The sequence below is a fragment of the Mustela nigripes genome, chromosome 10 (assembly GCF_022355385.1).
Source record: "Mustela nigripes isolate SB6536 chromosome 10, MUSNIG.SB6536, whole genome shotgun sequence".
Lineage (NCBI taxonomy): Eukaryota > Metazoa > Chordata > Mammalia > Carnivora > Mustelidae > Mustela > Mustela nigripes.
In genome coordinates, this window is record NC_081566.1 from 16,851,913 (window position 1) to 16,876,582 (window position 24,670).

The window sequence follows — 24,670 nt, forward strand, 5'->3', positions numbered from 1 at the left end:
TTTGCCTTTTTAGGAAATTTTTATGATAAATGTGCAATTTTTTATAAACAGGAAAACCGTTTTCATTTAAAAATTAAAAGGGTGTTGGACTTGACCATATTTCTTCATGTGGTCTTTTTTTTTTTTGCTTCTTGTATTTTATTCTAATAGAGCTATTTGCCACTATGTAGCTTCTTGGCACTCATGATTTTGTTTTGAATCTGAATCTGAATCTGAATCAGATGGATTGATTGATTTATAAATACATCAGGAAAAGGTTATTTTGCCTGCTGCAGGTCACATGGCAGTAAGTAGCAAAACCAGAATTCTTAGTCTCTGGATCCATTCCTTTTTACACTCTGAAAAGTTTTATTTCCAACAAGGCAGCAAAATGTAATGCTCTGATTCTCAAGCTTTGGTACGTATATGAATCACCATGAATTATTACTTAAAAATACTTAATTCTTGGGCCCACTTTCAGTCTAATTCAGTAGGATTAGGGTGATGACCCCAAAGTTTGCCTTTTTAATGTGTGTCTCATGATGCTTCTACTGAACACACAAGTAAATATTGAAATAGAAAGAATAGAGATTTCAAATGGATATGGTGTTACACAAATATGTAAACTATTAAGTTTTAGTACTGCTTCCTTCTACTGTACTACTTGTAAGATCTTAGACAACCAAGCAATGAATGGAAGGGAAGCATAGAACATACTGAATGAGAGCATGGGCTTTACATTATAGCACCTTGAACATGTTCCTGATGATAACAGTCCCTACTTCATAAGAAAGTTCTAAGAGAAATTCGTTAAGGAGAAAAAAGAATGCAGGGCAGAGACAGACTAAACTTGTTAGTCTAACAGAAGTTTCAACAACACACTCAAGAAAAAAGTACCAAGGGTTCTTTATTGACAAAAAGATTTTGTTTTCCCATCAGCTTTTATTCTGCTTCAAGTCATTAGAGACTACTTAAACTTTTTATCTTTAAATCTCAAAGTGTATTGATGACTCCAATTGATGAGATAGTTCCTGAATTAAATATTTGAATAGATGTTTCGGAAATACTGGTAAAGTTTGAAATAATACAGGCTATACTCCTAATTTGAAAGAAAAGGTATCAAATGAAAATTTCTATAAAAAGGCATTACAATCTTGGACTGTTTCATGCTGAGACTAAGAATTGTTTCAGATGGCATTTTTAGATCTGGTATGTTAAACTAGTATAGAATGTTGGCAACTTGTGTGAAAATGGTGGAAAAGATTTTGGCATTCCCTCTCCATGCATGCCTCCTATTATATATATCCTCATGTTTTTTTAGATCTGTTAATTAACCATAATGTGGAATATATATTACTATTTTTTACATTTCTAGGTTCATTTTTGTGATCTATATTTATTTTTTATCCAGCTCTAATTACTGTACACATCTATTATGGCTGCTGAAATCTTACCCAATCTTACTTCCATTTATGTATATATGTATTTATTTATTTACTTATTTATTTAGGCTTTGAACCTTTAATAAGAAAAAGAAATATATGGAGCTCAACACTGTGTTTCATGTGTCTCTAGGTCAAGGTTTTTAGGATACATGACAGACCTAGCGAACAGGACATACATAAACAGAAACAGTCATGGTTACAGACTTAAAAACTAGTGCCTGGCACAGTTAAATCTCCATTTCCTCATCACTCAGCGGCATGTTAGGGATTCCCCAACTGATGGGGAACAGACCTCTAGATTCTGAACACTTCAAGGTGCCCTCCAGCACTTCCACCTCCAGCAGAACTTGGTGCATCTCCCTCAGGAATTTCTCATCGTGTTCATACCCTTCAGTCAGCCCCTTGGGCACCTCCACCAGATGTAAGGTATCCGCCGCCTCCAGAAGCAACGCCCATTCTACCTCGGGTATCATACATGCCAGAAAGTCTGGGTTGAACTCCATGGGGTTGATGGAGACCTATGTGGCCTGCCAGGCCAGCGGGGTTTTGTTAGGGACAGGAGCTTGGTTTCCCTATTCCGCCCAGGAGACGGATGTGAGACTTTTATTTCTATTTTTAATAGACTGTAATTTTAGCTTGTGTTTACGACTTAATTTTTTTCAGTTCAATTAAGAAAAAAGTTCCTGGGTGCCTGGGTGGCCCAGTGGTTAAGCCTCTGCCTTCGGCTTGGGTCATGATCCCAGGGTCCTGGGATCGAGCCCCACATCAGGCTCTTTGCTCAGCGGGGAGCCTGCTTCCCGCTCTCTCTGCCTGCCTCTCTGCCTACTTGTTATCTGTCAAATAAATAAATAAAATCTTTAAAAAAAAAGAAGAAGAAGAAAAGAAAAGAAAAAAGTTCCTGCCCATGTGAATGTACTATTTGAAGCTTTCTTACAGCTTCAGGAAACAAGCACCTGAGATATTGTCAAAAATTTACAGAATCCTTCTTTTCTTTGTAAAGTGATTTTGGTAGATAGATAGATTCCATTTAGTTAAATCATGTCTCTTTGCAGGAAAAAAGGCAGAAACACATAATTAAAGTTATTTTTTAATTCAATTTAATTAATATTTACTGTATTATTAGTTTAAGAGAGGTGGAATTTAGTGATTCATCAGTTGCATACAACACCCAGTGCTCATGACTCCAAGAGCCCTCCTTAATGTCCGTCGGCCATTTACCTTATCCATCCCCACCTCCCTTCCAGCAACCTTCAGTTTGTTTCCTATAGTTGAGTCTCTTGTAAGAGTTTGCCTCCTTTTCTGCTTTCATATTTTATTTTTCCTTCCATTCCCCTATGTTTGTCTGTTTTGTTTCTTAAGTTCCTCATCTGAGTAAAATCAGGTATTTGTCTTTCTCTGACTGACTTATTTTTCTTAGCATAATACCTTCTGGTTCCATCAAGGGCATTGCAAATGGCACAATTTCATTCTTTTTGATGGCTGAGTAATATTCCATGAAGCACATAATTTTACCCACTCCAGAATTATCATTATTTGGTGGAATTACTAAAGGATTTGGGAAAGGCAGCAAGCAATCTTTAATAATCACTGAAGAAATCATTTTATTATTGATGAGCCAATAAATAAGAATTTTACAGGGGTGCCTATGTGGCTCAGTTGGGTAAGCATCTGCCTTCAGCTCAGATCATGATCCCAGGGTCCTAGGATCAAGCCCTGCATTGGGCTCACTCCTTGTCAGGGACCCTGCTTCCCCCTCTCCCTCTGCTGCTTGCCCTGCTTGTGCTTGCTCTCTCAACTAAATAAACAAAATCCTTAAAAAATAATTTACAAATAGTAAATTGAATATAAATACAATTTAGCAATTGAATTGCCTTCTTCTGTCATATCTATTTTATTCAACACTTACAAAACACCTAGAGTGTTAGTCTGTGTTTGGTGCTAGAAAGGTGTAGATGAACACAATATATCTTGCCTTTAAGACATTCTCCTTTTTTTTCTCTTGGAGCTCCCAGTTTAATAAGCTAGAACAATAAAATAGAACATTAAAAGTGTAGTAATTTTGTATTTATCAGTCTTGTGTAAAGTACTGAGGTGGTTCAGAAGAGGGAGTAGTTAACTCAGGGTTTTGAGGAACAGCCAATTTTTATTTTTTTAATTAAACTTTTAATTTTGAGATAATTATGGATTTGCAGTTGTTAGAAATAATGGGGGTCCTATATACCCTTCACACAGGTTCTCTAATGATAACATATTACACAAGCATAGTACAATATCACAGCCAGGATACTGACATTGGTACAGTCTAGTATAGAAGGTTTCCATCACCATAAGGATCCCTCATGTTACCTTTGTATATCCCACTGTCTTCCCTCCTGCCCCCACTTCCTCCCTAGCCTCTGACAATCATTACTATCTTCTCCATTTAATAATTTTGTCATTTCAAAAATGTTACATAAATGGGATCATATAGTCCTGTAACCTTTTGAGGTCTGCTTTTTTCATTTAGCATAATTCTCTGGAGATTCATTCAGGTTGTTGAATGAATTAAATTTGTGCCTTTTTATTGCTAAGTAGTATTCCATGGTATGAATGGAGGTACTTTAGTTTAACCATTCACCCACTGAATGACATTTGTGTTGTTGCCAAATTCAGACTGTTATGAAGATAGCTGCTATAAACATTAATATGCAGATTTTTTAAAAGATTTTATTTATTTATTTGACAGACAGAGATCACAAGTAGGTAGAGAAGCAGGCAGAAAGAGAGAGGGGGAAACCGGCTCCCCCGTGGGCAAGGAGCCTGATGTGGGGCTCGATCCCAGGACCCTGGAATCATGACCTGAGCCAAAGGCAGAAGCTTTAACCCACTGAGCCACCCAGACACCCCTCATATACAGATTTTTGATGGATATAAATTATCATAGCTCTGCCATAAATCCCCAAGAGTGCAATTGCTGGTTGGTGTGGTAGCTGCATGTTTAGTTTTTTTATTTTTTGTTTTTTTGTGTTTTTTTTGTTGTTGTTGTTGTTTTGTTTTGTTTTGTTTTTTAAATTCAGACAGAGATCACAAGTAGGCTGAGAGGCAGGCAGAGAAAGAGGAGGAAGCAGGCTTCCTGCCAAGCAGAGAGCCCAATGCAGGGCTCAATCCCAGGACCCTAGGATCATGACCCAAGCTGAAAGCAGAGGCTTTAACCCACTGAGCCACCCAGGCGCTCTGCATATTTAGTTTTTTAATAAAAACTGCCAAACTATTTTCAGTGGTTGTACCATTTTCCATTCTTAGCAGCAGTGTATGAGTGGTCTGGTTTCTCCTTGCCAGCTTTGATGATGTCACTTTTTAAATTTTAGCCATTCTGATATGTATGTAGTGAATATCTAACTTGTTTTAATTCTGTTGAACATCTTTTCATGTGCTTATTTGTCTTCTGTATATCCTCTTCAGTAAAATGTCTTTTCATGTCTTTTGCCCATTTTTGAATTGGATTGTCTGGTTCTTTATTGAATTATTGTTTTTTAAAACATATTTTAGAGGGTGCCTGGGTGGCTCAGTGGGTTAAGCCGCTGCCTTCGGCTCAGGTCATGATCTCAGGGTCCTGGGATCGAGTCCCGCATCGGGCTCTCTGCTCAGCAGGGATCCTGCTTCCTCTCTCTCTCTGCCTGCCTCTCTGCCTGCTTGTGATCTCTCTCTGTCAAATAAATAAATAAATCTTAAAATATATATATATATATATATATACATATATATATATTTTAGATACAAGCACTTTGTTGGATAATGTTTATAAGTATTATCTCCCAGCCTCCAGTTTTCTTTTTTCTTATTTTTAGTGATTAATGGACTTGAGATTTTAGTATAGTTTTAGATTTGTTGAGTAATGGAGCAGATAGTACCTAGAGTTCCCTATACCTGCCCTACCCATCCCACCTCACTCTCAAAGTTACCCCTTTTATTAACATCTTGCATTAGTGTGGCATATTTGTTACAATTAATGAGCCAGTATTGATAAATTATTACTGACAATATTCTGTAGCTTACATTAAGATTCATTTGTTTGTGTTTTAGAGTTCTGTGGGTTTTGACAAATGCTTAATACCACATATCCACCATAACAGTTTCATATGGGATAGTTCCATTATCCTAAACATTTCCTATGCTTCACCTATTCATCTCTCTCTTTCCTCTTTATTCCCCCTGAGCAACTACTGATCTTACTATTTCTATAGATGTGCCTTTTCCAGAATGTAGAGTCCAGTAATTCCCCAGTTGCATATAACACCCAGTCCTCATCACATCACGTGCTCTCCTTAATGTCCTTCACCCAGTTACCTCCTCCCCCATCTACCTCCCTTCCAGCAACCCTCAGTTTGTTTCCTATAGTTAAGACTCTCTCATGGTTTGCCTCCTTCTCTGATTTCTTTCCATTCTCTTTTCCCTCCCATCACCTACGATCCTCTGCACTGTTTCTTGTATATGTGTACCCTTTTCAGACTGATTCCTTTCACTTAGCAATAGGCCTTTAAGATTCTTTAGGTTTCTTTTCACGTTTTGATAGCACATTTCTTTTTATTGCTAAATAATGTTCCATTGTATGAATGTACCACTTTTGTTCATCCATTTACCTCCTGAGGAGAATCTTAGTAGCTTCCAGTTTTTCATAGTTATGAATAAATCTTCTATAAGCATGCTGGTTTTGTTTGGTCATAACTTTTCATCTTGATGTAGGAGTACAATTATGGTAAGACTATATTTAGCTTTGTAAGAAACTGCCAAACTGTCTCCCAAACTGGCTGGACCATATTACATTCCGACCAGCAGTGAATGAGAATTCTTGTTTTATCACATCCTTCTCAACATTTGGTAGTCAGTTTGGGGGAGGGGGGGTAGCCACTCTTATTAGGTGCATAGCGGTATCTCATTGCTGTTCTACTTCGTAATTTTCTAATGACAGTATGATGTTGAGCATCTTTTCAGATACTTATTTGCCATCTGTGTATCTTCTTTGGTAAGGTATCTGTTCAGATCCCACAACCATTTTTTAATTGGGTTATTTGGTTTATAATTGTTGAATTTCAAGTGTTCTTTGTATATTTTGAGTACAAGTCACTGGATAATATTTGCAGATATTTTTCTCCCAGTCTGCAGCTTGTCTTTTCATTTATACAGTCTTTTTATTTATACAAATCAAAAGTTTTTAAGGTAAAATCAAATTTAAAAATTAAACTTGTAAATTTAAAGTTAAGTTTATTGGTTTTTTCCTTTTATGGATCATGCCTTCAGTTTTAAATCCAAGAACTCTTTGCTCAGCTTTAAATCCTGTAGGTTTTCTGTGTTTTTCTTTTCCTAAGAGTTTTATGTCTTATATTCAAATTCATGATCCATTTTGAGTAAATTTTTATATAAGGTATGTGACAGATTGAGGTTCATATTTTTGCCTATGAATGTCTCTTCATAATTGCCCCAGCACCTTTTGCTCAAAAGGATATCTTTCCTATATTAAATTGCTTGTGTGCCTTTGTCAAAAATCAGTTGGGCATATTTCTGTGAGTCTGTTCCTGAGCTCTCTGTTCTGTTCTGTTGATCTATATATCTGTACTTCATTAGTCTTTTTTTTTTTAACTTTGATTTTTTTATGGAATAAATTTGATGTATGACATTTTGCAGGTTTAAGGTATATACTTTGATATGTGTTGGCATATGATTGCTGATGTAGCATTATTTATCACATTACATAATTATAGCATGATGTAATTGTTTATTGTCACTTCATTGGTTAAATTTATTTATAAGTATTTTATTGTTTTAACTCTATTGTAGATGGGTTGGTTTTCCTTATTTCTTTTCACATTCTTTATCATTAGTGTCAAAGAATGCCACTGATTTTTGTATATTGATTTTGTATCTCGCTACTTTACTGAAATTTATAATAAATTCCAACACTTTTTTGACTGATTCTTTGGGATTTTCTACGTATCGGTCAGCAAATAATGACTTCTTCCTTTCTGATTTGGATGCCTTTTATTTCTTTGTCTTTCTAATTGCTCTAGCTAAGACTTAGAGTACTATATTGAACAGAAGTGGTTTGAGTGGGCATCTTTGCCTTGTTCCCGAATTTAGGAGACACACTTTGAGTTTTTCTCCATTGATAGCTGTAGGTTTGTTGTATATGGCCATTACACGTTGAAGTATGTAACCTGCCATACCTAGTCTGTTAAGAGTTTTTGTCATAAGGGACTCCTGAGTGGCTCCGTCAGTTAAATGTCTGCCTTCAGCCCAGGTCATGATCCCAGGATCCTGGGATAGAGTCCCATACCGGGCTCCTTGCTCAGCAGGGGGTCTGCTTCTCCCTCTGCCTGCTTCTCCCCATGCTGTGTGTGCTCCCCACCTCTCTCTCTGACAAATAAATAAATAAAATCTTTTTTTAAAGAAGAGTTTCTTGTCATTAAAGATGTTGTATTTTGCTTTTTCTGCATCTATTTGAGATGATCATGTGATTTTTATCTTTCATTTATTGATTTGTATATTACATTAATGATTTGTATATATTGAGCCATCCTTATTACATTGCAGGGATTAATCCTACTTAGTCATGATGTATAATCCTTTTAATGTGTTTGTGAATTCAGTTTGCTAATATTTTGTTGAGAATTTTTTTTTTTTTTTAAAGATTTTATTTTATTTATTTATTTGACAGAGAGAAATCACAAGTAGATGGAGAGGCAGGCAGGCAGAGAGAGAGAGGGAAGCAGGCTCCCTGCTGAGCAGAGAGCCCGATGCGGGACTCGATCCCAGGACCCCGAGATCATGACCTGAGCCGAAGGCAGAGGCTTAACCCACTGAGCCACCCAGGCGCCCTTTGTTGAGAATTTTTATATCTATTATTCGTCAAGAACATTGGTCTATAGTTTTCTTGTGGTGCCCTTATCTGTTTCTGGTATCAGAGTAATGCTGGCTTCATAGAGTGTGAACTCACTTCATGAGTGTGGAAGTATTTCCTCCTCCAGGCTATATTGGAAGTTTGAGGAGCATTCGTGTTAATTCTTCTTTTAATGTTTGGTAGAATTCTCCAGTGAAACTATCTTATCCTGGAAGTAGTTGTCTGTGTTGGGAATTTTTTGATTACTCATTCAATCTGTTTATCTGCTATTAGTCTATTCAGATTTTCTATTTCTTCCTGATTCAGTCTTGGCAAGTTATAGGTTTCTAGACATATGTCCATTTCTTCTGGGTTATATAATTTATTGGCATAAAATTGTTCATAGAAGTCTCTTACAATTCTTTTTTTTTTATAGTACCTATTGTAATGTCTCCTCTTTCATTTCTAATTTATCTAAGTCTTCTCTTTTTCTCTTAGTGTACCTAGAGCCTTATAAATTTTATTTTTTTAAAAGACAGGTTTTAGTTTTATTGATCCTTTCTATTATTTTTCTGGTCTTTATTTCATTTATTTCTGCTCTTACTATTCTCTTTCTTTGAACTAACTTTGGGCTTAATTTGCTCTTCTTTTTCTGGTTCCTTAGGTGTTACTTTCAGATTGTTTATTTGAGTTTTTTCTAATTTCTTAATTTATGCATATTATAAATTCTCCTCCCCAAACTGCGTTTTGCTTTATCCTGCAATATTTGATAGGTTGTTTTCATTTTCATTTGTTTTAAGATAATTTTTTATTTCCCTTTTGATTTGTTTTTTGACCCAATGGTTGTTTAAAGTGTGTTACGTAGTTTCTACATACTTGTAGATCTTCTCACTAACCTCTTGTTGATTTCTAGTTTCATACCATTGAGGTTAGAGAAGAAAATTGGCATGATTTCAGTCTTCTTAAATTTTATATAATTTGGGGAAAAATTTTTTTTTACTATGATTTGTTTTATTGCCTATCATGGTTTGTCCTGGGGCATATTCTATATGTACTTGAGAAGAATGTATATTTTGGTCTTGGTTGCATGTTCTGTATATGTCTATTAAGTCCATTTTTCTAAAGTGTGGTTTAATTCCAGTTAAGCCAATTTGTTCATTGCAGATAGCCATGTATTGAAGTCCGCAACAATTATTGTAATGTTGTCTATTTCTTCCTTAATGTGTCAGGATTTCCTCTGCCATTTTATCTTTGCCTTCTGGTTATTTTGTTTCTCCATTGTTTCTTTTACCCTTTTTGTGTCTACCTTTATAAGTTAGTTTTCCAAGGTGATTTGCTCAATCCACTCCTTTTGTTTGTTTGTTTCCTGTTTCTGCTGTAAAATTTTGCTTTGAGGTATGCATGTAACGTCTCATAGATAAAATAATCCTTTCTCTGGGGATAGCAATTTATCTTCATTTACCTTTAAAGTTTTCAACCTTTTACTCTTCCCCTTTGATATTTTTAATATCACATGTTAACTCTTCTTATGCTGTGATTTTGATACCAAATTATAATGTTCTTTTAATTTTTGTGCTATAGTTAAGAGCTTAATATACTGTTCTAAAAAAGAGTTGAGGCACCTGGGTGGCTCAGTGGGTTAAAGCCTCTACCTTCAGCTCAGGTCATGATCCAGGGTCCTGGGGTCAAGGCCCGCATCAGGCTCTCTGCTCAGCAGGGAGCCTGCTTCCTCCTCTCTTTGCCTGCTTCTCTGCCTACTTGTGATCTCTTTCTGTCAAATGAATAAAATCTTTTTTTTAAAAAGTAAAAAAAAAAAAGAGCTACAGTATTGTATGACTGTCATCTTAATTAATTTTGTGTACTTATGTTTTAGCTTCAAGAGTTCCTTTTAAAATTTCTTGTAAGGCAGGTCTAGTGGTGAACATCATCAGCTTTTATTTATCCGAGAGAGGCTGTATTTCTGCTTCGTATCTGAAGGATAATTTTGTCAGAGTAGTGTTCCTGGATGGCAATTTTATATTTCATTTATTTTGAATATGTCATTCCATGGTCTCCTTGCCCATAGTTTCTGCTGGGAAATCTGCTGATAAACAAGTGGAGATGACTTTGTAGCTACTGTCTTTTTCTCTCTGGCAATCTTCAAAATTCTTTATCATTGACTTTTGACTGTTTTTTTTTTAATTTTTAATTTTTTTATTAACATATATGTATTATTAGCCCCAGGGGTACAGGTTTACGTAGTTCACAGCACTCACCATAGCACATCTCTTCCCCAGTGTCCATAGACTTTTGACAGTTGTAATGTAGTAGTCTTGGAGAAGGTCTTTTAGTGTTGAGATGATAAATATTGTATTAGCCTCAAGGACCTGAATATACAATTCATTCTCTGGGTTTGGGAGTTTCTCAACTATTATTTTTTGTTTTTTATTTTTATTTTTCTCATCTTTTCAAAATTTTATTTTATTAATTGATTGCTGGAATATAGAAGTAAAATTGGTTTTGGATAGTGATCTACCCAGTAACCTTGATAAATTCATGTATCAATTCTGATAGATAATGTATAGATTTTACATTTTCTATATACACAAGCACATTGCCAGCAAAGTCCATTTTATGTCCTCTCTTCAGATATTTTATTTTTCTTACTTATTGCACCAAGTATGACTTCCAGTAAAATGTTGCTTTAAAAATAGAATTATTAGCATCCTTGTTTCATTTACAAATCACAAGGAGAAAATTTTTAATAGTTTACCAGTAAGTATAAAATTTACTGGAGATTTTTTTGGTACCCTTATCAGAATAATGATGTTCCCTTCTATTCTTCCCTTTGAAAAGAGATTTTTAATCACAGACTATCATTGAGTTTTATCAACTGCTTTTTTTGCATCCATTGGTATTGAGATTTTTCTCCTTTATTCTTTAAATGAAGAATATTATGTCACTTTTTTATTACTAACAGCTATTATTTTTTAAATGTATTCTCTGTTCTCTTCTCCCTCTTTTCTCCTTCTGGGATTCCCATTATTCTAATAGTAGCTTTTTTTTTTCCTAATGGTAGCTTTTCCAATGGATTCAGATAACTGTCTTACAGTTTCTTCATTTTTAAAAAATTTTTCTTTCCTCTTCTACCTGAATTATTTCTATATTTCTGTTGTCAAGCTTGCTAATTATCTTGTCCCATATGATCTGTTATATTCCCAATGAATTATTCATTTCATTCATTGAACTCTTCAGGTCCAGAATTTGTTCAGTACTTTTTTTTTAGATTTTCAGTCTCTTCTGTAAAATATTCCTGTTCATTAATTTTATTCCTGAGATCACTGAATTATTTTTTTGAGTTTTCTTGTAGCTCTACTCCTCTCCTTGCTTACCGCGCTATTTCTCTCTCAAAATAAATAAATAAATCTTAAAGGAAAAAAAAAAAGATTGTATCTAAAGGACAAGGAAGATATAAGGAGTTTATTTTTAGCTCTTATGAAACAAATTCCTCATAAATGTGTATGTCTGTTATTTAACTTTTTCATAGTCAGCTTTTTTTTTTCTTTTTTGGGGGTGGGTAGAGGGAAAAGGACAGAATCCTAAGCGGGTTCCACACCCAGCATAGAGCCCAACGCCAGCTTAATCCCACAACCCCGAGATCATGACCTGGGCCGAAATTGAGTCAGATGCTTAATGGACTGAGCCATCCAGGTGCCCTTATATTCAGCTTCCTACAAGTTTTCAGAGATTCACTGTATATGAAGTATGCCCAGAAATCATGTTACCTTCCCCAAATCTGTTAGAAGGTAAGGTATTGTGTAGAAAATTAAAAAGTAAAACACAGGCATTGCCCTCAGTTTAATTTAGCAGATATTGATTGTTCTTATCACATAGAGTATAGTGCATAGGTCCTAGAAAAATGCTGTCATGATACCTTTCCTAAAAGACATTATAGTTTAATGGAAAAGACAATTTGGTACATGCGCACACACATACAATTCACTCCAGTGTAAAGTAAAATTCCTTTTTAAATGCTAGATAGGATAGCCTTACAGGAACGAGAAAAGAAATGTATATGTAATAATGAAAATATAAGCACAAACAAAACGTTTTATGAAAAGAATACCATAGGAAGGGGGAGATTGCCTTTTCTAAACTTACAGGTGTTTTGTTCTTTGCTTTTTTTTTTAACTTTTTTTTTTTAAGATTTTATTTATTTGACAGACAGAGATCACAAGTAGGCAGAGAGGCAGGCAGAGAGAGAGGGGGAAGCATGCTCCCTGAGGAGCAGAGAGCCTGATGCGGGGCTCAATCCCAGGACCCTGGGAATCATGACATAAGCTGAAGGCAGAGGCTTTAACCCACTGAGCCACCCAGGTGCCCCTGTTCTTTGCTTTTATTATTAAATTTATTCATCTCAGAAATGTTAACTTTGGAAAAAAGGGGGGGTTCATGATAACTCTTACTGCTTTTCTAAAGTCTTCAATTCAGTTTTTACACTCTTTACATTTATAGACCACCATGTCTCCTACTAACAAGAAAGTTGAGCCTATCAGGAGTCATTTCCCTTCACCCACCTTCTACTGATGTACTTACTTAATCCAAACCCATCGCTCACTACATACTTTTTCCCAGTCTTGGGTAACTGTTTCCCTCCTAAAGGCCCTGACCTCAATTTCTTTCTGTCTCTTTCAGGATCTCGCTCAGGCAGTCATTCTTTTTCTTTTCCAAGTCTTCAATCTCTTCATCATTACTAGCTCCTTTCCTGCAGCCTATGTACATGCTCAAGAATCTCTGACCCTAAAAAGACTTCCCTTATTTTGTTAAGCCATCTAGAATACTCTTTTCTTTTCTCATTCTTACATCTCAAAACAGTAGTCTGCCTGTCCTCACTGTCTCTATTCCTACAGCCACGATAACTTTGTATAATCATGTAAATATATTTTAAGATCTTGAAATATAGAAACATTAGAATTTATATTTTGAAAGAGATAAGGAGAAACTGTAATGTTTGAAAGAGCTCTCATTTCTTTGGATCTTTGGTGTAAAGAAACAGGATAAATACAACCAAATTTAGTCAAATGCAGTGTAAATGGACAACTTCTATTTCTGATTGCCTTACCCTTTTCATAGAAGGTATTTATTTTGGTGGTTCCAAAATGGGTTCAACCACTGTCTTATATATATGTGACTCCCAAATCTGTATGTTAGGTTCTTATTTCTGTTTCTGTTTGTCTCCTGAACATTTTCCATTTCAGAGTCTCATAGGACCCTAAAGCCAGCATGTTCAAAATTAACTCTTTTTTTCTCCCTTACCCTTCTTCAGGCCCATGTTATTTTCTATCTTACTGGTTCACGGCCCTTTGCTGCCCAGCTACCCAGGTTAAACTATGAGTTGTCCTTGACTCTACCCTTTATCTCACCTCAAAATTCACCAATTCCTGCCAGTAGTACTTCCTTTTTTTTTACCTGACCTCCCTATACCTTGTACTTCTACCCAATTTTAGTCCTTATCATTTCTCACCAGGCTACTACAACAGCCTCCTTATTTATTAGTACACCACTTACAGTCTTTATCCCTCCAACTCTTCTGCTCTCCAAGCACTGCACTACTTAGTAATATAGTTACTAGGAGCTACTAGGTACATATAACTACTGAGCATTTGAAATGTACCTAGGCAAAACTGAGATGGACTGCAAAATACAAAATGGATTTTGGAGACTTATGAGAAAAAGAATGTAAAAGCTCTCAATAATTTTATATTATTAAAATAACACTTTAGGTATATTAGTTTAAATAAAATATAGTATTAATTTTAGGGGCTTCTGGTGGCTCAATTGGTTAAGCATTTGACTCGATTTCAGCTCAGATCATGGTATCGGGGTCGTGTGATTGAGTCCCACATTGGGCTCCATGCTGGGTGTGGAGCCTGCTTAGGATTCTCTCTCTCCCTCTCCTGCCCCCCCCTCACCACTCGTGTATGCTCTCTCTCACTCTTTTTAAAAAAAAAAATGAATTTTACATGTTTCTCTTTACCTTTTTTTTTTTTTAAGATTTTATTTATTTGAAAGAGAGAGAACACGAGCAGAGGGGAGGGGTAGAGGGAAAGAGAGAAGCAGACTCTCCACTGAGCAGGGATCCCTATTCAGGACTTGATCCCAGGACATGAGCCAAAGGCAGACACTTAACTGACTGAGCCATCCAGGTGCCCCACTCTTTACCTTTTAAAATATAGTTACTAGAAACCGTAATTAAAATCACATATGGAACTCTTACTCCAGTTTTTCTTGTGACTGGCTCCTTCTCATCACTCAGGTATCAACTTACAGGTCTTCTCTGTCTGAACATTATCTAAAGGAATTCTACCAGTCTCAGCCGTATTACCATGTTCTTTTTTCTTCATGTCACTTTTCACTGTGTAAAATTACCTTGTTTATTGGTATATCTGATCATTGTCTGCCCCTACTAAGTAGTAAGCTTCACAGGGACAGGAAAGTTGCTCATTAGTAAATAAGATTTACTACCTTGTGCTTAGTACCTAGAACATCTGACCTATAGTAGGTACTTACTCATTGCATGGGTGGATGGCTTCTACACTGTTCAACGTGGCTCAAGACTCAGCTTAAGTAGTACCTCCTTCAGGAAGTCTTTCCTGGCTGTTATTGCTCCTGAAAGCCTGGTTTATTGATCCCTCTGTTATGCACAGTTCTATAGTTGTACTTATACATTATCTTTTTGTTTACTTCATATCTCTTCTTTTACCCTTAGCCCTTAGTATTTCTTCAGTATATCCATCCCCATTCTCTAAAATATGCCGGTTACCTAATAGGCATTCACCATGTTTGTGGAATATAGAAATAAAATTTTTCTTTTGAGTTAATCTTAAATATTATAACCATATGGTAAACAATGCAGCTTATAATAGACAGTAAATATCTGTTGCATGAATAAGTGAATTCCTGTGTAGTATTTTCTTATTATTAAAACAATATAGCAGGGCTGCCTAGATGGCTCAGTTAGTTAAGCATCTGCCTTTGGCTCAAGTCATGATCACAGGATCCTGGGAAAATATCACTACCCTAATAGCAACTATTTTCTTTAGCCTACTTTTCCTTTTAATTATACAAGTAAAACATGGATGTGTATATATCACTATAAAAATAAAATTCAAATAATACAGAAATACCTAAAGTTTTAAAAGTGAGTCCCTTTAATAATCTTAACTTCCTTCATCAGGCACCCTTCATTAAGTACCTCTGTTTTTTTCTATAAACATAAATTTTATATATCATATGAAGTAATATATGTATAGTATTTAAATTATTTTTCACATACCTTAGAAATATTTTTTAATGTTTCTTCATAGTTTTGTGGACTGTCTTTTCATTTTAGAATTGAGACAGATATAGAAAAATAAAGCTGTCTAGTACAAAAAAGTTCGTTGGATAAAGATTCCCATTTCTAATTTCTTCATTTATCTTTAGGCCTAATGATTTCTATTTTTGTCTCAATCATTTTAAATTATGAATTTTCTATAATTACGAAGTTGGAAAGAGGCAGAGTCTGGATTCAGACCCAGATCTTCCTACTTCAAATCCAGTTATCTTTTCACTTACTGTCTCTCTGAACTTAAGCTTTCTTAACTATAAAATGGGAATAATAATGTCTTTCTTGCCTGTTCTTAGGATAAATATGATAATCACCTGAGGACATATAATACATGTGACCGACCTCAAATTTTAACTAAAACGCCCTAAAGATCAGAGGAATATCTATATCCATTTTTAGATAACCATATTAATCTTGTTATTCAGTGTTTTGATGCTTTTTAGGTCATGGGAATAGAACTAAGATTTGCTAGATAACACAGTCATTCATAACTTAGCTTACCTGTATAGGTTTGGGCTTTGAAAACCGTGTCTAGTCCATTTTATTTTTTTAATTTAATTTCAGATTAGAAACTAGTAAACTGCATCAGAGTAGAAAGGTTTTGTTTGAAAAGGGAACCATTCACTTTCTCTTTATACAATGCCACTATTTTCATTTTAAAAATATCTTCCCCAAAATGTGGTTATAGATGATCTTCAAATGTAATCTTTCTGGTTTCTCTCTTAGCACTTTTCCTAACACATTATTTTGCTTTATCCCTCCTATGGTAACCATGGGTACAAAACTTTAAGAAGCTTATTTCTATTTGTTTTACATTCAGCAGATACCATTACCTTAAATACTTCTTTCATGAATTATGCTTCTAACATGACAGGTGTGTAATAGAAGCTTAGGGTGGAATAGCAATGACTTGATTTTCTCTGATTCTGAACATCACTAAAGTGGGCTACCAGAGGTAGCCAAGAGAGAATTAGATGTAATTGCTTGCCTAAAGTGATAATATCTTTCCAGTACATCCCCTGAATCCCAATAAAGGCAGATGATTTCAGGGAGAAGCTCTCCTCAGGGAGATCAAGTAAGGGTAATAATTAAAAAGAGACCAAAATGTAACACATGTAGACTGGGTATACACTAATCATTATTTGAAAAAGTAAGATAAAGCACTATTTATTCCAAAATATTCTGTTGAAATACTTGCTTTTTGAAGTCAGTGAAGGCCTGTATGTGTTTCATAGAAATTTCATGGAAATAATACGAGCTTAGAAAGGAGGAAGGCAGGTGACTCACTGTACCATTTTAAGAATTCTACTCTAAGAATAGAACTTGTATTAAAATCTAGAACACATTAAAGAAAACAAGCATATTGATTTTTGTTTCCTGGTTAATTCTTTCTTTTGAACTCCACCCCCCACAATCTCCTTTTAATAATAATTTGAACTTGATGATTTCTTTAGTAATTAGAAAAGGATATCAGCTTTCAGTAATAACACTTGATGTTACCTATACTTACTTGAGAAATACTCATTTTTTAACCTTTTGCTGAATGTATCTATTATTTTAGTCTAATTTCATTGTTTTACTAGCAAACAAAATAATGGTTTGTTGTGAAAACTATATGAGAGAATATATATGAAATGCCTGGCTCATAGTAAGCATTCAATTTTTTTTTTTTTTTTTTTTTTTTTAAGATTTTATTTATTTATTTGACAGAGAGAAATCACAAGTAGATGGAGAGGCAGGCAGAGAGAGAGAGGGAAGCAGGCTCTCTGCTCAGCAGAGAGCCCGATGCGGGACTCGATCCCAGGACTCTGAGATCATGACCTGAGCCGAAGGCAGTGGCTTAACCCACTGAGCCACTCAGGCGCCCCAGCATTCAATTTTTTTAAAAAGAATTGCAAATATAATTTACAGTTAAGTTACTTTCTTTACCTCTTTGTGTTGATCTTGTTTTGAAAATATGAGAACACTGAATTTTATTAAGGTGCTACATTTGCTTGGTAATTTTCTTTGCAACCCTTAGTAGATAAGTTCTAAGATTTTTTAATGCAATTATGATACTAATTATTGAATAATTCTACTCAGCTAGACAGTGTCTATCTACAGAATGAAGTAAACATCATAACACATCCAACTAAACTAGATAGTAACTGTTTTGTTAGGACTTTGAACTTATTATTTATGTGATACAGTATTACAGTATAAATACTCAACCCAATTTACTTTTGGTGAAGAAGTTTTTATGAAAATAGTTCAAACCTGAAAATGTGTTTATATCTAAACTTGACTGGTCACTTGTATCACATCACTTGTGGACCACTGAAAAAATATTGGTTTCTATGTCCAACCGCTGACTTTCCAGAAGAAGCTGAACAGTGATGGGCTAACATGTTTAACAAACCAGCTCTTAGGTAGGAGGAGGGCTAGGAGATACTGATCTGCAGTGTCTGTTGACTTCCATGGTGTAAATACTTCTATAAGTTACTAAGATAATATTGAATGTTGGGAAAAGATGTACAGTAGCACAGCATTATATAATAGTTCTATCATACAGATACCAAAAAACATACATAACCTTAAAAGGGTAATAGCAAAATTTAGTAAATTAATTTGTAGTAAAATATAGTAAATGTAGTAAAATGTAGTAAAATTTAAAGTAAATGTAAATTAAAGTAAATTTTTTAAAAAGTGAATTAAAGTAAAATGTAGTAAAATTAATTTGTAGTAAAATGTAGTAAATGTAGTAAAATAATTAGAGTTTTTATTACCTTTGTTTAATTGTAAGTTTATATAATTAAATTTTAATAATTGTGTTTAACCGTCAGCTTAGTTCTGAAAATATAACAGTTCTTAAGAGCTTGTATGAACTGATTAATACTAGAAACTATAACATACCCATATTTTTTTAAATCAGCTAAGTAATTCTGATGCAAGCAACCTGCCAGCTTAATTATTTTTTCTAAAATACAGATAAGATCCTGAGTACCAAGAGTCATTCCATAGTCAGACCCAAAATGTCCTTTCCAGACTCGTTTTAAATCACACCCATTCTCTTATATCCTCCATATGGCACCCAAACTAGATTTAGATTGTTTGCAGCTCCTTAGACACACCTTGTACTCTCCCAACCACCTTCCTTTTCATTATCTTCCTTCAGCTTTGAATGTCCTTGCCTCATCTGCCTGACTTCTGCAACACGGTTTATTCATCCTTCTACAAGTAACTCAAATGCTACTTCCTTTTATTTCCTACTGTTGGAAACATTCCTATTCTTCTTGATGTTCTCATAGTGATTTGTTTATACTTCATTTTGAGCTCAAATTTATCATCAGTAACAAATGGCTATTTCCACTTAACTATATTATAAATTTCTAAAGGGTGCCTTTGAATCATTCGGTACTTAACACTTTTAATACCTAAAAATGATTAATAAACACTTGTTTTAATAGGAAGGACTTTAACTTATTTTAATAGGAAGTATGTGGATAAGGCATGATACATCCTTTATTTTCTATGCCTTTGGGAAACTAACCAAAATTTAAACTTTTTTGAATTAGATGTTTCAAACCTTTTTCTTGTTAATTGAGGACCACATTAATACCTATATCCTGCACAATAACAGGGAATACAAAAATGATGACTCAAGCTTACTAAAGAAGAATTTCACTAGAGAATATATGAAGGACTTAAGAGTAAAAAATACTAAATTATATAACTACATATACAAATTATTTTTATTATTCTGATTTAGTATACTTTATAGTATTCCCAGCATTTGTATCTATAAACAAGCTGTAAAAAAAGCAAAAATACTATGCTTTGCTTTGTGATTTGAGAGAAATTTGCTTTCATATATGTCCTTAAGGATAATCATTCTGTTGCTTTCTGGCATTTAATCTGGAATTAAAAGTATCTGCCTTCACAATAAGTATAGACAAGATCTAAGTATAAAGGGAGTGTTTTAAAGTAAAAACAATCCAAGAATTTCTTGAAGCAAATGTAGCACATTTCTTATTAGTGGTATTTCATAATTTTTTTTTCATCTTTGACCCTAATCCGCCACCTGATGGCAAAAATTAAAATGACATCTTTTGTAATACTCAAAACTTCATTGCAGTTATTTGGGTTTTTATGTATTCATTTTTATGGAGCCTCCAAAACTCCAAATACACATTTATACAAATTTTATGTATTTGGTAAATGTTTGATGATTACTTTGTATTTCAGGAGAATTGGAGGTACTATTTAACTTCTGTTAGACAGTGTCTCTACTAGGGAAGTTTGTTTAAAATCTTAGTTCCTTTATGGAGCTGTATACAGAGTCTGTTTTTTTAAATTAGTTTTGTTTAATGGGGAATTTTATTTAAATCTCTCAATTTTCTCTTTTACCTTTCCCGTTTCTTTCTTCAGAACGAGGTCACTCAGACACCATGGTATTCTTTTACCTTTGGATTGTGTTTTGTATCATCAGTTCCTGCTATACCCTCATCTGGGATCTGAAGATGGACTGGGGTCTCTTTGATAAGAATGCTGGAGAAAACACCTTTCTCCGGGAAGAGATTGTATACCCCCAAAAAGTATGTACAAAGCATGCTTATTATTTGTTTTAAAAACAACTCCTGTATATCACCAGCCAACTCCTGTTATGATGCATACCTAATCCCAACCCAATACATTGAGAAAAAGCAACTAATCACCAAAAAATACTAATTCATTCAGTCAGCAAAAATAATCAGGTTTTTACTATATGCTGGGCACTATAGAAAATAAAAACAAAGTTGTAGTTCTCAAAGAGGCCATAAACTATATAAAACAGGTAAGCCAGCAAATTATAATACAATGCAATAAAGTCTAGAGTAGAGGAATAAATAACTTGCTATAATTTATGACCTAATTTTGAACATGCAATTCACTGTTTCACATTCCCTCTATTCTTTGCCTGCTTTGCAAATTCCTGTTCCTTCTTTTTTATTTTAATTCTTTATTTATTTTCAATTGAAGTATAGTTGAGGCATGAGTGTTACATTAGTTTCAGGTGTACAGCATAATACTTCAGCACTCTGTGTTATGTTGCACTCACAAGTGTAACTACCATCTGTCAGCATGCAGCACTGTTTCAGTACCATCGACTATATATTCCCTGTGCTGTACTTTTCATCTGAGTAACTTAATTCATAACTGGAAGCCTATATCCTTCCACCCCCCTTTACCCATTTTGCCCATTTCTTTACCCCCCACCCCTCTGGCAACCATCAGTTTGTTCTGTGTATTTGTGGGTCTGTTTCTACTTTTTGTTTCTTAATTTGCTTTTTAGATTCCACATATAAATGAAATCATGTGGTATTTGTCTTTATCTTCTGATTTATTTCACTTAGCATTGTGCCTTCTAGGTCCATCCATGTTGTTGCAAATGACAGCATCTCATCCTTTTTTATAGCTGAGTAATAGTCCATTGTGTGTGTAAATATATATACATCTTCTTTAGTCATTTGTCTATCAGTGAACACTTCGATTGCTTCCATACCTTGGCTGTTGTAAATAATGCTACAGTAAAACAAAGGAGTACAGATATCTTTTCGAATTACTGTTTTAATTTTCTTTGGGTAAATACCAAGTGGAATTACTGGATCATATGGTCTATTTCTTTTTTTTCATACTGTTTTCCACAGTTGACTACACCAATTACATTCCCACCAGCAGTGTATGAGGGTTCCTTTTTCTCCACATCCTCTCCAGTTCCTCCTCTTAAAAAGTCAGTTCAAGGATTACAATCTCTAAAAAGCCTTTCTTTTTCTAAGCATATTTAGCCATTTGTCCTAATTCCATTTTAGCCTCTACAAACTTCTGTTATAGCAGTTATCACATTGTTTTATAATTAACTGTTTAGGTATCCATATCCCTCACTACCCAACATAGTTCCTAGCATATAGTAGACTTAATATTTGTAGAATGACTAAATTAACACTTGACTGAGTCAGCAGTGCTATGAAAGCACAAAGGAAAGGAAGTGCCTGAATCTTTGGTATGTCAAGAAGGTGTCCCTTTTCATTTATTTCAGCCAATTTTTGTTAAAGTAAAGTGCCAAGCTGAAAATGTATGGATAATTCCTTACGAATTATTTATATATGAATAAAAGGATAAAAGAGTCTAAATTAAAAAGAGGACAAAAGTGCCAATCTGAAGATATATGGATAATTCCTTAGGAATTATTTATATATGAATAAAAGGATAAGAGAGCCTAAATTAAAAAGAGACCAAAAGTATCATTACTCAGATAATAAAAGAAATTTAACAATCAACTAGGAATCCTGGTAAGTGAATTTTGATCTCAGGTGTCTCACTAAATTAGCTACATAACTTTAGGCAACTTTACTATAGTATATTCTCTTCTACCATATAATCTCTTGATCCTTTCCCAGTTCTGAAATTCTGTGATGAGGAGGGATATATAGATTGGGTCACTAATAATTCATACTATGACAGAATGTCCCCAGTACCTCAAAACTACACTTTGAAAAGTGTGTGAATACATAATATTCAGTTGATGAATAGTGAAAGCTGTTTTAATAAAGTGAGGACTAAAGTAGGAGAGTCATACAAAGAATGATATGTCAGGTAACTTTAGATAAGCAAATGAAGACAGAAAGAAGGGTATTAATTTATACTGATCATTTGTTACATAAGCTATAGCAATAATCCCAGTGTGCAGATTTAGAACATATGACCAACAACAGACTAGAACATATCTTTATAAATCTCATTTGAAAACAAAATCAGGGAGCATCTCAGTTGTTAGAGCATGCCACTCTTGATCTCAGGGTTGTAGGTTCAAGCTTCATTGGGTATAGAAATTACTTTACAAAAAACTTTTTTTTTTAAAGAAAGTAAGAAAATCGGTAATGTCAAGTACAAGTCAGAGAGCAGACATGAGTTCAGGTAAATTATGGTCCTTTTGTGCGCACCAGAATGTTATGCCTTATTGCTCCTTACATTGTTCTTGCCTTACTGAACAATGTAATACATTTACTTCTCATGCTGATTGCTTAGATAAACTGTTCATATTTTCATATAAATGTTAACCCATGCCTCCTTTTAAATAGTTCTAACATATTGGCTTCTGTGTAATTAAATTAGTGGATAGTTTTTCATTCAGTTTCCTTATTGCATATTTTCATGACCCTAGGAAATGCAGTATATGGTTTCCTACATTATAATTTGCAGATTTATAAGAAAAATGTTCTGCTGGATCGCCACATCCCTTTTAATCTTAGAAAGAAAAATACTGGAATAAAATTCATTTACACAAAAAGGGAAGGAAAGCTATTGGTGGAATCCGGTGAAGCTTCATTTAAAAATTAAGAACACAGTGAAATCCCAGTTCCTAGGGATTAATAGTATGTATTTCTGAGTACCACATCCTGGTCCAGGGAGTATTTTTGTTTTCTCCATATTAAAACTTCATTTTTCTATGTCACTAGTCCTCACGTTAAGTGTATTCCTCCCCAAGACTTTCACATTTTTGGTAACATCAGCTCCTGCATAGTCAACTGTGGATCATGTTAAGACTGACTTAAAGTAACAAGAAATTGCAGTTCTTCACTGATGAGTTCACTGGATGTGAATTTATCCAAAAACTGCATTATCACTGTATTGGATGGATGGGGGAAAAAACAGGGAGGGTATGTAAGTATGTTAAAATCTTCATAAAAATTCATCCTAATCAGCAGTGGATAACATCTCCAATTGATTAATCAAGATATGCCAATATACACACATTATTTAGAAATATGGAGGATAAATACTAGGAGAGATAGCTACAAATCCTGAAATTGTTTGTGCCTAGAGAATGAGAAGAGAAGTGGGCAAGGGGACTGCTCTTTTTTGTTGTTGTTTATAGCCTTCTAACATGACTAATACTGCTTGTTATTTAAAAAAAAAATGCAATGGTATAAATACATGGCAGTTCTAGTTTCCATAAGATCTCACAACCTTTAAATACATATATTTAAAGAGCTAATTATCCAGAGATTAATATGAAACAAATCCATGAATTACAGTTCTAGTCTGCTGGCAATTTGTATACTTGAAACTTTTGTGTAGCTAAAACTGGACTCCTAAATAGTGGATACTAGTACCTATAAGAATTTGAATGCTGTCTTTCCCACGTAAAAATAGTACATTCCTTAAATTCAACCCATGTTTGTGATATCCAACCTTCATTTTATTTAACAACCTTGAAATAAAAGGTAAAACTCCTTCAAATGCAGAGTAAGGTAATATGAAAATAAAAGTGCAAATAACACAGTTAATCTGCTAATCGTTTTGCTCTTGAGTCTTTATTAGCATATGTTGTACATATTAATATATAATCTCAATCAGATCAAGGATCTCATCTGGTTTATATTTCTGGAGTTTAGAAGAGAGCCTGGCATACAGTATGAGAATAAAATATAGTAGTTAAGTAATTAATGAAATTCAAAAAAACTTCATTTTGTTATTGTACTTATTTAAGAATATAAATTAGTGAGATTTTTCTAAAATAGAAAATAAAAATCATTTTTCCGCTTTAACCTGTGCTTATTGGTGGGACATACGTGACTCTTGTTGCTGTGATAGATGTGCTTATTGGTGAGAAACATAATGGGAAGTGTACTCACTTTGCTTATTATTCCTTAGGCCTATTACTACTGTGCCATCATAGAGGATGTGATTCTGCGCTTTGCTTGGACTGTCCAAATCTCAATTACCTCCATGACATTGTTGCCTCATTCTGGGGACATCATTGCTACTGTCTTTGCTCCCCTTGAGGTTTTCCGGTAAGCAAACTACCAGAAAGTCTATCAAAGTTTCTTTCCCCTAGAAGACACCCAATACTTATAAATTAGAATTTATTAAAACAGTATTTATACTTGAAAGGCTTAAATTTTCCAGCTTTTCTCAAACTTCTCATTAGCCTCAGAGTTGGAAAATCCTACTTGAAGGTCTAAGAGGTTAATTCTTAACAAAGTTAAAAATACTACTAATGGT

At 34.4% G+C, this 24,670-nt stretch overlaps 1 protein-coding gene across 1 annotated transcript in view; it reads left to right on the top strand.

Moving 5' to 3' along the window:
* XPR1 (xenotropic and polytropic retrovirus receptor 1) overlaps positions 1–24,670 on the top strand; it is a 252,522-nt gene that overhangs the window by 213,836 nt on the left and 14,016 nt on the right. The window contains exons 12-13 of the mRNA XM_059412708.1: positions 20,054–20,220; positions 24,320–24,459. Of these exons, the coding sequence (XP_059268691.1) occupies positions 20,054–20,220; positions 24,320–24,459 (307 nt within the window). The remainder of the gene's footprint in view (positions 1–20,053; positions 20,221–24,319; positions 24,460–24,670) is intronic.